Raw genomic sequence first — 17,516 nt, 5'->3', positions numbered from 1 at the left:
AAACCATGATGAGGACATTTTAATAATAAATCTTTAAATCTTTCCCAACATTCATAAAACTCTTCATTATCTTTTTGAAAAAACTCGGAGATTTCTCTCCTTAGACTATCAGTTTTAGACATAGGAAAAAATTTCAGTAAGAATTTATTATAAAGTTGATCCCATGTAGTTATAGACCCCGTGGGAAGGGAATTTAACCAGGCTTTTGATTTGTCTTTTAATGAAAAAGGGAACAATCTTAGTTTGACCGACTCATCAGAAAAATTTTGAAATTTAAATGTTGAGCAAATTTCTAAGAAATCTTTGACATGCATGTAAGGATCCTCTCTATCTAACCCATAAAAAGATGGCAATAATTGAATGATTGCGGGTTTAAGCTCAAAATGAGTAGCAGAAGTAGTAGGTAAAACAATGCATGAAGGAGCATTAGATGAAATAGGTGCAAAATATTCAAGCAAAGTTTTTTCAGGCACAACATTTTCATCAACAATATTAGCAATAGGTTCCATGATGCTCAAATTTTTACTAACACTTTCAATTTCAAACAAAGATAAACGTCTTTTTACTAATCGTTTTTTAGAGTTACGTTCCCAATGATGCATACAATTTTTCACAAACAAGGCAACAAGGATAATCTCAAACAAGCAATTTTCTGATGTGGAAGATCAGTTAAAACCGCAACCACAGAGCATACTTAGAATTTTTAGAGATTTCACAACAATATAATTCTTATGGTTTACTTGTCCCCAGGCCTATTTGATTCCACTTACTCGCGCACTACTAACAACTCCCCGAGGTTAATTAGTAGAGGCGGATGGGAATTTTGGTCAAATTTCCTTTAAGCAAGAATTGCTTATGGTGAAAGGACAAGATTTAGGTTTTTTTTTTTTTTTTTTTCAAGTATTTTTCACAATATTACGCTAAAATATTAAAGAAGACAAAGAAAAATAAGGCAAAAATTAAATAAGACTAAAATTTAAGCAAGAGTAGGGAGGCATAGCATGCCATCAACCATAACAAAATTAAGGTAAAAACTAGGAGGCACAAGTGCCATCAACTTAAACATAAGATAGAGGACTAGGAGGCAAAAATTGCCATCAACTAGCTAGGAGGCAAAATTGCCATAAACTAGTAATTTGCGGAAATTAAATAAAATAAAAATTACAACAATATAAATAAAGAAAATTACAACAAATGTCAAGAGGCACAAGTGCCATCAATTAACAAAGATATAAAAGAAATAAAATTACAACAAAATTATAACAAAATTAGGAGGCACAAGTGCCATCGACTATAAAAATTAAAAGGATAGATAGGAGGCACAAGTGCCGTCAACTAAAAAAAAAAAAACAATAAATATAAATATAAGTATATATTTTTTTTTTATGGGTGGTTGAACCGTCCCAAATTTCTTTTTATCTTTTTTTTTTTTTAGATTTTATAGATATATATTTTTTTGTTTTTTTTTTTTAAGTGTAAAAAAAATTAAAATAACTAGTAGAAGAATTCACTAACCTTGAGATAAATTCGTTTCTTTTCTCTTGCAACTCCCCGGCAACGGCGCCAAAAACTTGATGGACCCGAAACGGGTATGTTTAAAAATTTATATATCGCAAGCGCACGAATCGTCCATATAGAATAGTGACCGTGTAAGCAAGGATGTCGAACCCAAAGGAGTTGTCTAAAATCGAAAATGAAACTATTTTAAATCAAAAATAATAAATTATAACCTAGCTCCAAAGATTGATGAGTTTTAATATTATGAACATAAAATAAAAGATTGAAAAATAAAGCTATTTAAGAGAATAAAAATAAAGCAATAATGAGTTGAAAATAAGTGTTAAAAGAAAAGATTATTAAGATACTAGAATCCACAAAATGTAAGTTTAATAATATTTATTAGTATATTGATTCCCAAGTTTTAGTGATAGTTAAAATATTTTAAACTATCATTTTCCAAAAAGATTTATAATTTTAAGCACAAATTTCTTATAAAAAGATAGGATTTTTCTTCATTTTTCAAAATTATAATTTCAAAGCATTTAGTGTAAATCAATCTAATGAAATAACAAATAAATCAATGAACATTATTTATAAGGCAAAACATAACATTTTTGTTCTAAGCATGGATGTGTACAATTTAATGACACATCTTACACAAAGAATATTATGTTTATGCACTAATGAAGAACAAAGTGTAAATATGTTCTAACAATCTAAAATACAAGATATTTAAGATGAAAGAAATATATGAAGAAGAAAAATCCATAGACTTTGTTGCATTACAAGGGAAATCAACATACAACATAAATATTACCTAGTTACAAGTTGCTTCATCATGATCTTAATAATCTTATGAAAAAGATTAGAAGCACATAACTAGAATAGAAATTACAAAATAAATGACATACATACTTGCAAAATGCTCTTGAAAAACCCAAATGGAAGAGAGAATGGTAGAGAGAAAATGAGAGAAAAAGATGGTAACCAAAAAATTAAGCACCCCAAAATGGTCTTCAAAACCCTTATTTATAGCCAAAATGAGATTATTAAAATAATCAATTTAAATTAAGTAAATTGATTAAATTAATAATAATGTGGTAAATAGGGGTAAATTGTAGGAGTGATGATGATTTTGGGGTAAAAAGTGTATAGAAAATGGGTAAAAAGTGGCATTTTTGAATATAGGGGACAAGAGTACAAATTGACATTTTTATGGGCTCAAAATGTTGGTGGCATAGGTTTGGGCTGGCAAGTGGCTGCTGCAGGCAGGCTAGTTGGGCGTGGGGTTGCTTTGGCTGAAGAGGGCAGTGGCTTGGATGCAATGGACAGCTGGCGCAAGGCTGACCGTGGGAGGCTTGCCAGGCGTTGGAGGCAAGAGCTTCAATGAAGCAGCTGGGCCTTGAAGGAAAACTTCTGGGCCGTACGGTTGGCAGGCGTGAAGGCAACTGTGTGGAGAAGCTGAAGGCAATGTGGAGAGCTGAAGATGGCAGGCGGACTGGGCCAGGGACAGGCGGGCTGGGCCTGGGCCATGCGGGCTGGGCCTGGGCAGGAGGAATTGGGCCGAATGGCTGGGCCGACTGGGCTTCTATGCCATTTTGCTCCTTCCTTTCCTTGAAAATGCCATTATTTATTTCTTTATTTTCAAAACACAACAAAGATACAACAATTCCTACACCATAAAAAAAAAAAAAAAATTAAGTAATAATCAAATCTCTTCAATTATAAATAAATCATATTAATTAATTGAAAATATTGATTATAATTTAATTTAATATAGCATTTAAGTTCAAAAGAATTACACTTTTAACTTCTAACTTAACAATACAAATTTCATATAATTAAATTACACATATTATAATAAAATATCTATAAAAACATATAAAAATCTATAAAACTACAATAAGATTAATAAATTAAAAATTACATAAAATCTTAATAAGTTAATTAAAAACTCAAGAACTAAGCAACAATTAGCATATAAAAAGTGGTAAAATAACTCTATTTTGTAGAGTTATCACATGGCGGGAACGCTCTTATCCAGATGAAGTGTATGCATGATGACACTTGGGTTGATTCCCACCATGTCCTCATGGGACCAGGCAAACACGTCTAGGTTATCTCGCAGAAACTTGGTTAGCTCTGCCTTCCTCTTGCTACAGAGGTTTTTCCCGAGCTTGACCGTCCGTGATGGATTCTGCGGATCAATGTTCACCTCCTCGAGCTCCTCATTCGCCTGGAGCTCGGATCTGTCCTCGCCTATTCGGGGGTCAATATCCTCACTTAAGACGACATTTTCCCCCTCGGCGCTTTGAGGTTTTTCAATCTCAGGATCTGCTAAGGGTTCTTGAGATTCCTCTTTACCTTGAATGGCCATTGCCAGATGCCCGAGTTTAGATTTTCCCTTCATGGAAATGCTGTAGCATTCCCTGGCAGCGAGCTGATCGCCATGGATAGTGCAAATTCCCGTCGAAGTAGGGAATTTCATCGCGAGGTGGCGAATGGACGTGACGGCCTCAAAAGCTATGAGCGTAAGTCGTCCCAAAATGGCGTTGTAGGCAACGGAGCAGTCAATGACCACGAACTCGAGGAGCTTGGAGACTGTCCGAGATCCTTCACCTAGGGTGATCACCAGCTCGATCGTCCCTATCGCTGCTGATCCTTCTCCCGAAAAACCATACAACATCATCGAGGTTGCCTTCAGCTCGGCGATAGTCAAACCCATCTTCTCTAAGGTGGATCGGAATAGGAGATTCACCGAACTCCTGTTGTCTATCAGAACCCTCCTCACTCTCCGATTGGCGAGCTGGACTGCTGCGACCAGGGGATCATTGTGAGGGAACTGGACATGGCCCGCATCTTCCTCCGTAAAAATGATTGGTTGCCTCTCCAACCGCTACTGCTTTGATTGACGCTGTTCCGGGACGAACTCAACTCCGTTATGAGCCTTTAGTTCGTTCACGTATCTCTTCTGGGCGCCTCTGCTCGTGCCGGCCATGTGCGGACCTCCAGAGATGGTGGATATCTCTCCTCCTACCACATGAGGAGGTAAATCCTGGTCTACCCGAGATCCGGGCTGACTGGCCGGGATTTCCGGAGCAGGTCGGCTTGTTGGAACCCTGTTCCGTGCGTATTGAGCCAAGGGGCCGGCTCGAATGAGAGTCTCGATCTCATCCTTTAGATGTCTACAATCGTCAGTATTGTGGCCAACATCGTTATGAAAACGGCAAAACTTGGAAGCGTCTCTCTTCCCTTTGTGGTGCTTTAATGGCTCCGGCCTCTTCCAGGGGACTCGAGTAGAGTTGGCTAGGAAGATATTCTCCCTAGACTGGGTGAGCTCGGTATAAGTCGCGAAGACGGGCTTAAACTTGTCTGTGGACTTATTCTTCTTTTGACCGTGTTGGCTGCCTTCACCATTCCCCTTTCTTTTGCCTCCTTCGAGCTGGTTGTTCTGTGTGACGTTCTGGGTCGCTGCCACGACCTCCGTCCCCACTCCATTGGTCTGTTCGGGGGATTGGCTGGTTCCCGCAGCTGATGCTTCAGCCTCCTCCAAGTTAATCCATTCTTGGGCCCTGTTAAGGAATTCGTTAACCGAACTGACTCTCTTCCTTTGTATATCCTTCCAGAGATCTCCTCCGACGAGGATTCCAGTTCTCATGGCCATGAGCTTGGAGCTATCATCCGCGTCTCTAGCTCGAGCAGCAACGTTCGCGAATCTGCTCAGGTAGGCCTTCAGAGTCTCACCGGGCTGCTGCCTCACGTTAGCCAGGAAGTCGGCCTGAACATGGGCGGCCTGGGAGGCTCTGAATGCCCTTTTGAAATCTGCCGAGAAAGTCTTCCAGGAGCTGATTGACTGCTTTTTACCTTGTTTGAACCACTGCCTGGCAGGCCCAGTCAGTGTGGAAGGGAAGATTAAACATCTCAGCTCGGGGCCGATGTTGTGAGCCATCATCAAGGTGTTGAACATTCCTAGATGATCCGACGGGTCTCCGTCTCCATTAAACTTTGACAGGTGCGGCATACGGAAGCCAGGTGGGTACACCGTTGCTGCTATACTGGGGGCGAAGAGTTCCATCTCGTCCCCTGAATCGTACTCATCTTTTTCTTTTTCCGCCAGGAGCTTCCTCATCAGCTCCTCCATCTGAGTTAGGCGTTCGAGGGTTTGGTCCTGGTGTCCTTGGTTATTCCGGGGTTGCTCAACAGCTCCGGATCCATTGTACATATTTGGTGGGTTATTGCCCCTCCTATCTTGAGATAGGTTATTTGGGGCATTCCCTCCGTTACGTACTTCGGACAGGGCCCCCCCTGAGCGAGCGTGGCTGTCTCCTCTTGCCTGCTCCCCTCTATGAGAGTTGAGGCGATCTCGAAGGTCGCCTCCTTGGGTGACTCGAGGGCTTTGCGCCGAACTCAAACACTGGCGCAGGTCTCCCCCAGAGACATCACTCCGGCGACTGTCGGTCCAGTGGCTCCTGCTAGATAGGCTTGGAGTCCGCCTTTGGTGGGGATGATCTGGGCTTTCCCTTGGCGCCCTGCTACGCCGGGAAGGTCCAGCTGATGGCGGGTTTCTCCTACTACTCCCATAGCCTGGGATATCTCGTACAGGCCGAGGAGGAGACGGATACCTGATTGGAGAAGGAGGATGCCTGACTGGAGAGGCGATCCTGCCAACCCGCTGGTCCTGCGCTTGGCGATCTGGACGAGGCGCAGGACGGTTGTTGGGGACGGGCTGATGCTGTGAGCCCTCCCTGGATCTCCTTCGAGAATTTTCTCGAGCTCTCCTGGGCGCTCTCGAGGATGGTTGGGAGCTAGGAGTCGACATTCTGACCGAACGGCTGTATTGTTGTTGTTCGGCTCTAGGCATTCCTCTAAAGTCTGCCTCTCGATGGTGTGATGAAGGAGTGGAGTTGGGCGTCAGAAGTCTGTCTGAACGGCTACGCCTGGACCGATTACCCTGGCGAGACTTAGAAGCCTCGCCTTGCCTCTCTTCGACGTTAACGTCGGTTGTGAGAGGGGGTAATCGGGCCAGCACATCCTTGATCTGCTGACTAGCTATTGCAGCTGGCTCCTCAGCTGAGCATTCTCCATTTCCACCGCAGTGTAATTTCATGGGTTCGGGTTAGGCGGCCGAAGTGCCGAACTTCCAGTATCATCTTGGCCCATCGGCTGTTTTCCTGGCTGCTGCTAGACTTCAGGAACTTGTTCACCAGGGGTGGCAGTAAGATGAGCCTCCTGCCCATCATGTTGCTCTGCCTCGTTACCGTGCCTGGACCAAGTTGTCACCATAGTCGGATGTTTGCAACAGCACTGAATCGGACTTGCTCTCAATGAAAGCACCAAACGGTTGACGCGGTTCTTCGCCAACAGGTAATTAAGGGAAGAAGAGAAAGGGATTAGTGCTAATAATGAGCCGAAACAGATCTATGATCTTAGGAAATAGAATGGTGACTCAAGACACGGTTTTTAAGTGGTTCAAAGGTTAAAATCATTCTACTCCACTAGTCAATATTATTGCTCTATTCTGGGTATATCATTACAGGATATTTCTTACAAGAGATAATCGAACCCCTATCAACTCTCAGGGTCTCCATATTTATAGGAGAAGGCACCTAGGAGTTGGTAAGGTCATCCTGTGACCTTCTTACCTATCATATCAACTCTGTAACATTCATGATTAATTTCTAAACCTGACACATAAGTGTGGTCAAATCAATAGGTAAGGAGATAATGGGCCGCACAGCCCAACCCAGTCGTGGGTGTCTGAATACGCATGTTTCTGCTGCGTGTCCGAGAAGTCAGGGGCATATCAGACACGTGTACTCTAATATATGCACGTTTACCTTGCGTGTGTTGACTTTACAAAAGGGTCATAGCTCCATATCCAGCTCGTACTACGAGCTGGATACTTAACTCGACCTTCGGCCTCCTGAGTCCGGACTCAGGTCTTAGGCAATCTTGGCGAACCCTTGGGTTACCTCGAGCTAAGGAGGTACGACCTTATGACGGAAGCTCCGGTCTTGGGGATGTCCACGAGATAATCATGATTAGGTCGCAGCTCAGCCCGCTAATCAGCCCGTGGGAAAATCAGGGCGTACAACACTGAATAAGAAATCTAATAATTTCTTCTTCTTTTTCCGGCCACATCACATAGGAGCTATTTAAATCTTAGCTAAAATAAACTAGTGAAAAATAAATCCACAATTTCACCTCAATTTTCCCAGATCAAGTAATTTGATTTATGCTTGCACTTCAGTATTTAAATAGAGTTGTTTAAAAACTTGCTCAATTCGCGTTGGGAATTTTTGTTAAGCGGATTCACGCATCGACCAGAACACAATACAGCATAATTCGCAACATATTTGAACTACCAGTTTTTAAAAAATTTATCACAACAATACCATATTTGAGTAGTTGATTAGAAAAATGACAACATTGACCCCAAATCCAAAAAACATTAGGGCCGGTTGAACGGTTGTGGGTTGTACTTCTTATCTAAAATGTATTGGCCCAACCCATCTGTCTGAACCCCAAAATTTGACTGAACTTCTAAAATGTGTCAAATATCAAAAGAACAATAATCTTAACAAGTCCCCACTCTCACCATTGCTATGCTATTGTTGATAATACAAGTTGTAAATTGGCGCCCATAGCATTATATTAAAATCCATGCAAGCCAGTTAGAAATACACCACAGCAATATACCACATAATGATAAACCTGCTATGACTCAAAACACTAAACACAAGTACCCACTTTCAGCTGATTGACCATTATTCTCCTGCTGGTGAGACCAAACAAACACACAAGCTAACAAGGCTATTATAATTATTATTATTATTCTCACATAAACTCAAAACTCAGGCAGAGTAAGACACCACACACTTAAGTAGTGAGAATTGGAGGCAAGTAGTCAGATTTGGTTCCTAGCACACGAGCCTTGGTGTCTGGGAAATGTTCAAAGCCTGGCAGCTCTGTGATTTGTCCTTCACTAGAAATCCCAATGGGATATCGGAGCAGATGTCCTGGCAGATCATGTTCGAGTGTCTCACTTGAATACAAGTCCCAGTATTTGTCAGCAATCTGGTTTACCTTCTCCACACACTCCTCTGATTCTGGCTGGAGGAAGGCCTCATCTAGCATGCCAAGGTGCTCATACCATAGGCTCATACGGAAGCCATGGATCTGACCACGAGCTGGCACGCGGTTTGACAAATGATGAGGTTGGTAGCCTCCCATAGCGATCTCAGAGTCCCTGGCGCCGTCCATTGACCTCTGGTTGATGTTGGCCGATCCAATGATAATGTATTCATCATCAACTGCAAGCAACAAGGAGTGACACATTATGAGTCACTTGGCAAAAACATTTGTAACAAAAAACATAACTAAATTTTCAACGGATAAATTGTTTTAGATATGGTCATTCTGTATTGGATTAGCTGAGTTGAATGGAGACTCATTCTAAAACATATATTCAGATCGAAGATAGAATAAATATAGAGTTTAAACAGTTTCCACTTACCAATCATCATCTTGGTATGAACATATATCATGAAGCGTCGGGCTGCCTGAGCCCTTGCATAATCTGTACCTTCATCTGGTCTTTCTGAGGGTTCATATTCTCCTGGCTTCTTTACCTCCCTATTTCCAAGGCAGAAGAATGTCAAGTAGTTCCTAGGATTCTCCTCAAGGCCCTTAGCTTTTAGTGCTTGAATAATATCCTTGTACATCATCTCCATTGTCCTCCTCTGCCAGTCTAATATTGCCTGAACGGATCCACTCTCTGGGAATCCCTCTGGCCACATTGGGACAACAACATAGACAGTAAACTTCTCCCCTGCTTCAATCTTGCTGACAATTTTCATTGAAAGCTCCCTTGGAATCACATGCAAAGCACCAATGTCCTCTGGCTTAATATTCTCAGGAGCCCATGCATAAGAGCTTCCAAGGAAATACTGATTTTCAATATATATGAAGTTCTTTGCACGTCGGATGGCATTGATATAAGCATCCTGGATGCTTCGGTCAATAATGTTATCCTTACCACTGACAAGTCCAGCTTTGGCTGCTTCTTCGGGAGTTTCAGGGAAGCCAAAAGCAGCTCCTCCATCAATAGATCTAAATAACTGAACATTCCAAGTTTCACGATCATCTGGAAACATGACGGGAGATGGGGGAATGAAAACATCATCAAGCTCTCTGAGTGAGAGGAGGAAATCCTTTCCACCTTGCTTTCTCCATCTCTGTTCAAAATTATACAAGACATCCCAAGCAATGGGCCCTTCTAGCCGAGAGTGGATATCATGCCAAGGCTCTCTGGGACCACCTTTATTGATTGCTGCCCCCTCGAAGTTAGGCTGGTGGAAATCATCATGGTGCACAGTGTCTAATGTCCTAAACAGTGAATGGAAGGCAGTATCGTATCTCCCATCACACAAATCGATCCCTCCAACAAAACTTACAATTCTCCTTTTCTCTGATCCTCCTACACCAGGCAACTCACTGTCAACCACCACAATCTTCTGGTGATGAGTGAACATAGTAGAAATTTGAAAGTCCTGAATAAAACTTCCACCGTCGTCAGGATTACGGGGGCACAATATACAGTGCACATCAGAACCCTGGAAAAAGTTTTCAGTTTCCTCATCATGGGTGGCCATCAGTCCATCTTTTTTAAGTACATCAATGGAGGTTCTGTCATCCCAGACAAGCATAAGAACTCTAACACCTTCACTTGCCTTCTTCTTTAGCAAATCTCCCAATGTAATGTCTCCACCTGGCTTTGGCCTCCTTGAGTCTCTAATCAAAGCAAATCCAGTATAAACAGACCAGCCAGTGATGTAGATCAAGTGCTTAGCATTGTTGATTGCATCAAAGATGTCTTCCCAACATCTGTGGGGCTCATAATTCTTTCCAGAAGCAAGAGGGATTCTGGGAACAAAATTATCTGGGACATGAGCATCCTGGTATAGAGATACCTTGCATCCCTGTCTCTGGGAGTAATATGTATACGGAACTCCAGGAAATTTGATACTTCTAATACCACGTCCCCAGTTGGGGTCCTTTGTAACTTCAAAGTATTGAAGTTTGACGTGAATCTTAGAACCTTCATGAATGGGGTTTTTGTTTTCATCCAATATTTCAACCCATCTATCAACTTCTTCCCCATCCAAAATATCCTGAACAGGTACATATGCTCTTCCAATTAAAGTTGCTCCAATGGGATTATCATCCTTGACTGTGAATATAACATTTGAAGCCGTATGAGCACAGTAAATGTGAAAAGACTCGTACCACCTAGGATTAGATTCTTCATTCTCCAGAAGTCTGGTCCTTCCAACCCTAGCCTTCTCCAAGTCAATAGTCGCATAGAGCTTGGTAATTCCTTTGCCAAAACCAACTTTCTCTTCTATGTGTCCGAAAACCTGCAAGATGAAAAAGAGAAGGAAATATATGTTGGTACACTTACATTCTAATCCAACAAAATTCAGTAACAGTGAACCTCCGAAAACAAAAAATCTTCAATTTTATTAACAGGTACCAAAAGATTTCGTCTTTCCAATAAGGTACAAAGGAAAACGTAAGACAAAAGCAATATTAAATACGTTCATTAAGCTAATATTTTGAGGCTTTCAGTCACATATCTATTATAGATCGGAAACTTAAAGGAAGCATGAAAAAGTTGAAAACTACCCTCAACAGCACAAACGTTTTGCTACAGAAACATACACTGAAGCTTTTACAGACATAAATGAAGAAGATATACTTTGCAATTACAGTATGATACACCGAAGGAAAAGCAATTAAATCTCAAAAGTAGGAACAGTACACCACATGAGTAATTTTAAACTTGGATCATAAAACAATTTGGGAATTTAAAGAAATCTAGCTTAAAAATTTCAACACTGTTCTTAAAAATTCGATCCATTTGCGTATGATTTTGAAAACAATATGTCCCTAGTTAGAACTATAAATACAAAATCATTCTTTCTTTTCTTTTTCTTTTTTTATGATGTAATCAACTAAATTGGGCTTCATGAAAATCACAACTCAAAACGAAAAGCACAACTTTCCATTTGAATCAAATTCATTCGCAGAATAAAGTTATTCAGCAGAGTGTCAAAACAAAAACAAGAGCCCGTAAAAAATACAAGTCAAATAGCAGAACAAATATGGATCAAAGAATAAAAATTATAGGGAACATTGAGAATCACATAAAAAAGTGGATCAAGTATATACCTTGCTTAAGAAATTGCCACCTCTACCTCGGAGCTTATCGACCTCATAGATCGTAGCGTGGAGCGTTCCATGTAGCACAATATGCGCCATTAATTCTCAGTTTTGGCCACTCTACACAAACAATTCAAAGAAAATAATGACAACCCAGTTATAATCCGATCTCATTCACATACGAAAACCCATAATAAAAAACAGTGAAAAAGGAGGAACTAAGTCACTGACCGTGTGTGGAGAGAGATCTGATGAGAATGAAAGTGAGGAGAATTATGAGTATGGATGATGAGGCTGGCTGAGATCCAATCTATATAATGTACTGTAAAGTCAATAAATTATTAAATAAAAACCAAGGCCCAGACCCAGACCACAGAAAGATAGAGAGAGAGTGATCCGGTATTACAGCTCTTTATATGTAATTACCCTTTTCCGCGGACACCATTCGACCAATCAATTAATTACCATTTATAATTTTATTATTACATTTTTTATAAACTAAAAAAATTAATTTCATTTTCTCTTCTTTTATTTTTTTCATACTTCAAAAAAATCAAAATTATATTTTACTATGTTTGTATCATGTCAAATTGGGCAAATATATAACAAATTTGTGTTTTTCTCATCATATTTATTTCTATAATCGATATGATTTATATGTGAATATTTGCTGGTAAATCCGAAATATTCTCTTAGTATAGAATTTATATTTTTTTTCTTTTTTTTGACAAAAGAGAATTTATATATTTTGTCTTAAGATAATATGTTTTGATGTATAATTTTTTTTATCATATTGATGTTTAGAGTATCTAGAGAGCTTTAAGCTTTCAAAATTCAATTGAATTTATTGGGATTTTAGTTGGAAGTCTTAAACTATTTTGATTTTTTTTCAATAATACTGATAATAATCATCATCATTTTAAGTGTTTTGTACACTTTTAATGCAACTACGTTTTATGTAACTTATGTAGCCCGATAAAAAAAAAAACTATTTGAAAAACTGATAAAATTATTCCAATATAAGCTATATTACGTAAAAAAATTATTAAAAAAAAGATAATTTAACTATATATTTGTAGTTTCAAATAATTAAAATTTTATTGGAATGTTATTTATATGTATTTTTAAAAAATTACAAGTTGTGACATTTTATTTAATTAGAATATTAGAATTTATGTGCTTTTAGTAATATAGGCATAGCTTAGTGTTACTATATCTTTACTTACAAAGATAATTTTTTTCTTCGAAAAGTAAAAGAAATATCTGTTAATAGGTCAATCGGACATAGTTTATTATAAAAAGGTAACGCTCATAGAGAAAAATCAACCAACATAAGCATAATCAGTTATTTACAATAATCAATAGAAAGAAAACTCTAACAACAACTTCAACGAAATGTCTAATTAGCCACAAACGGTCAAGTTTCCAATGAGTGTGAAGTAAATTATGTTTAATTTCCAAATGGACATATGATAGATTAACCCCACCAATTGTCACTAGCCAATAATCTTACAATAGAAGGTAGGAGATAACAACTCCATTATTCAAACTAGGAATAAGAAAAATAAAACAACGACCAACCATGTTCACATGCCCTGACACTAGATATCAGAATGTCACGTAACACAGGGCCAATAGAAATCGAGGAATCCCCTAAATCAAACAGCCAAGGAAAGAAAAATCGAGACTCCTAAATAAGCAATTTGCGCAGATTGATGAACCACCAACCACCCAATAAGAATCAAAACCATCATCCCTACCATTATAACTACTAGCTCCACTAATCTAGCAAGGTAGTGGTTGAAACCCACCATTATTTTTAAATTTAAACAAAATAAAGCCAACAAAACTAGGCAAACAAATAACACACCTAAAATAAAAATCAACTACCAAACAAGTGTAGTTTTAGATTTACTACCTCTCGTCAACCTTCATATAATTATCCAAAACAAAAGGCCCATGTAATGTCATACTAATCCAGGACCGTTGCAACATTTGTTTAAAGTAGTGTTGGACTCGCTATGCGAGTCATTTGGACTAAAACGTGTGATTAAGTAATTAATGGTTCATGTATTAAAAAAATTGGTCAAAGAAGTAAATATTTTCATTAAAAGTTTCAGTTTGTACATGGGATCCCAAAATTAAGTTTAAAAGTTATTTACAACTCAAAATATTACAAAATAAGCCGACCTAAGCGACAAAATAAGGTCTAAACCCTAGTTCCTCCCGAATACCTGACCATGGCGGTCGAGCAGACTGCATATGTACACCCCACCCCTAAAGCTCTCAAACTCATGGCTGGTCCAGCTTCTCCTTACTCTTACCTACACTACATAGCACTCGTGAGTCAAGGCTCGCAAGAAAACTTAATTAAACAAATTCAGATAGACAACCTAACATAAACAACATGCTTAACAGTAATAAGTGTACTCAAGCAGACACATTATCCAGGTATGTGATCGTAGAGTCACACAAGTGCATATCGCACATTTATTTATTCAAGTGGCATCCGAGCCAGACAAGTGCATACTGCACTCCCAGGGTGGCCTAGCCATGGCAGCCTGCGTTCTGCACGCATAGTCAGACCATGACTCATAAGCCAAACTTTCCAATCAAATACAATCAAACAGATAATTCACATAACACATTCATTTATGCTTAACCAAATATTCAGAGAGACATGATTATAATCATATTCCATAACCGGGGATCGAGCCCTAATCACAACCACGGTGTAGTTTTCTTATCTTAGGTCTTGTGTGAATGGTGAAACGACCCCGAACCGGGTATTTTAACTCCGTTGTGACTTTTCCACTAAATTGCTCACTAGGATCGTCTCGTGCCAAATAACACAAATATATCCATATAATAATGTGGTCTTAATCATAAAGCACATATCATTATAAATATACCATCAGTGGGTCAAAATTATGAAAATATCATTTCTAACAAAAATGGGCCCACAAGCATATTTATCACTCTTTAGCATGCATGAACAATCATATCATAATATAACTCGTATAATGCACATAAATGTTCATATAATCACACATAAATCATATTAACATATAAAAATCCAGTTATGCCATCTTGACTCACTAATCCAAGTACTAAGCATTGTTAGCAAATTTGGGACGTTACAACCCTTAACTCATAATCTGACCTTAATTAAACAGATCCTCCCGACGATGGCAGCAAACACCTCGACGACGGCAGCACCCACACAAAGCCAAAGCTCTAGCATCGCTAACCTTCGGAAAGGAAAAATCTCGCCCCCAACGAAATACAAGAAGTAGAATATCCAAAGCAGTCACCTTCCATGTTCAACCCTACCAACCCAACATCCACATACATCCTCTTCGAATTCCCTCTCCCCTAATTATTAATACTATTTTTTTTACAAATTATTAACAGCATGTTTATAATAAAGATAATTTTATTAAATAATTTTGTGATAAGATTTAGTTATATAATTAAATAATATATTGAAAAAATAATATAAAATCTTATCATATATTTTTTATGGATGAAATTATTAAAATTAATCTAGTCTTCAAAAGAATAAGAATAAAAAGAGAATGATTGATAATTGAATCGCCTACAAAGTTTGCAGGTTACGAGTATTTTATATATGAATCGTGACAAAAAATTAGGATGTGAAGTAAAAATAATAATGGAAATTTATAGTAAAAATCATTAATTAGTTCAAAAGTTTGTACTTAAATCATTAAGTAGTTTTTTTGTGGCAAAAGTTAAGAAGTTGTGTGAAAGATTGCACTTAAGTTATTAAGTTGTTTTTTTTTGGACAAAAATTAGTAAGTAATATAAAATGTTGCACTTAAGTGACTAAGTAGTTGTTTTTATTACAAAAGTCACATTTTACACAAATTTTATCTTAATTTTAATTAATTATAAAATATCTAAAAATATATATTCATAACATCAATATAATAAATAAAATCTATTTTAAAAATAAAAAATAATTTTAAGTTTTCTAATATAAAAATATTATTCACTATTAGTTTATTTTTTTTAAATAATACAATTAAATTGAAATAAAACTGGTTTATTTAAAATTAAATATTTTTTCATGTTATAACTTTTGATTTTTTTTAATTTGTAAAATAAATTTCAAATAATTTTTCAATGTTAGAATTATACATTTTTATACTTTTATTAATTAATTAAAATTAAGATAAAATTAGAATAAAATATATCTTTTGCAAGTAAATTTTTTTTAGTGACTTTAGTGTAATATATCAAATTTTTTACTAGCTTTTGCTACCAAAAAATATTTTTAATGGTCTAAATGCAATATTTCAGCTTACTTATTAATTATTACTGTAAAGTAAATTACTTAGTGACTATACAATTTCTTAAACTATTTAATAATTTTTACAGTAAATTATCCAAATAATAAATAAAGGATTAAATTCGTATTTCCCCATAACAAATCACTGTTTTTTAATTTTGAAAGCAAGGAAAAACGATCGATTTTCACGTGGAGCAACTTTGTTTTTCCACCGACCTTCCTTGGAACAATAAAATCATCATTCCACTCTCATGGACTTGTAGACTCCATTACTGAAAAAATAATAGTAATAATCAATGAAGCAAAATGAACCTCGTGCAATGTATTTTTCCTTGTTTAAATTATTATTTTTCGTAAAATGAATACTAGATTTGTATTATACTTTAATATAATATTTCATTGATTAAATGAATTTTACAAAAAATGATTATTTAATTTAAGTGAGGGAATGATATCTTATTTTATATAAGTTATTTGATATAATGTTAGATTAAATAATGTTACAAATATCACATGTTGCAACATAACAGTAATAATACATGCACACACAAATATTATAGACACTTATGTGATAAATCATTTTAACCAATTATATTTATTTAAGATGAACCCCACTGGTTAAAAGTGATTTGCCACACAAGTGTGTGTAGTATTTGTGTGCACATATATCATTATTCTTAATATAATATTGAAAGTTACAAAATTGGATATATGTATGTCCATATATAACATATTTGTAGTTACAAAATCAGTTACAAATTTGTAACTCTAAAATATTACTAAATAATGTACAGATTGAGAGTTACACATTTGAGATTGAATTTCACAAAGCCATAATATGATATGGCTGTTGAAGATGCGATTTTAACTCCTATTATGTGTATGGAGATTATAAAATCAAGAGGGAACGCGTTTGAGTATTGAAGGATAAAGTACACTACGGGGTAAAACGATAATTTGCATCCGACTCAGTTGTAGATCATCTACAGAGGATTGAATGACAAATTATGGTTGTAACAATGGATAACGTATTTACTTTAAGTGTAAAGCGTTTTATGAGTTCAATAGTGCAATTCCGAGTCTTTAGTGGAGTCACGAGGAATTAATAAGGTAGTAAAATTATTCGATAATAATGTTACGTTAACTTATTGGAGCTTGAATTTATGGGTTAATGATCCCCACAATGTCTTTGATTAAATTATCTAGATTGTCTCGATTAATTTATTTAATTATCAATTAGGACTGTCAAAATTATTTTGTGTTAATTTTGGACAATTATACTTAGATGTGGAATTTAGAGAAAAAAAAGATTTTGGGCAAATATATTAATTATGACAAATTAGTGTTAAATTGATAAATTGTATTAAATCAATCATCAAATTATAATTAGTTAATTTGAATAAATAATTTAATTAATTATTATTTAAATATAATTATAATTATATATAAACTTTTAATAAAATAGATTTGGTAACGTTTA

At 36.9% G+C, this 17,516-nt stretch overlaps 1 protein-coding gene and 1 non-coding gene across 2 annotated transcripts; one reads left to right on the top strand and one right to left on the bottom strand.

The window, feature by feature from the left end:
* Positions 1 to 107, top strand: LOC133798826 (small nucleolar RNA R71). The gene has a single exon (XR_009876044.1). It is a non-coding gene; the product is annotated as a small nucleolar RNA R71 (small nucleolar RNA).
* Positions 108 to 8,127: 8,020 nt separating this feature from the next.
* LOC133796381 (phospholipase D alpha 1) lies at positions 8,128 to 12,111 on the bottom strand. The gene is made up of 4 exons (XM_062233869.1): positions 11,956 to 12,111; positions 11,734 to 11,844; positions 9,017 to 10,919; positions 8,128 to 8,813 (listed from the first exon to the last, which is right to left on the bottom strand). The coding sequence occupies exons 2-4, from the start codon at positions 11,821 to 11,823 to the stop codon at positions 8,380 to 8,382; spliced, it is 2,427 nt and encodes an 808-aa protein (XP_062089853.1). The 5' UTR covers positions 11,824 to 11,844; positions 11,956 to 12,111; the 3' UTR covers positions 8,128 to 8,379.
* Positions 12,112 to 17,516: the final 5,405 nt, after the last annotated feature.

This window comes from Humulus lupulus, chromosome 8, assembly GCF_963169125.1.
Source record: "Humulus lupulus chromosome 8, drHumLupu1.1, whole genome shotgun sequence".
Taxonomy (NCBI): Eukaryota; Viridiplantae; Streptophyta; class Magnoliopsida; order Rosales; family Cannabaceae; genus Humulus; species Humulus lupulus.
This window is presented reverse-complemented; position numbering and strand designations above follow the sequence as displayed.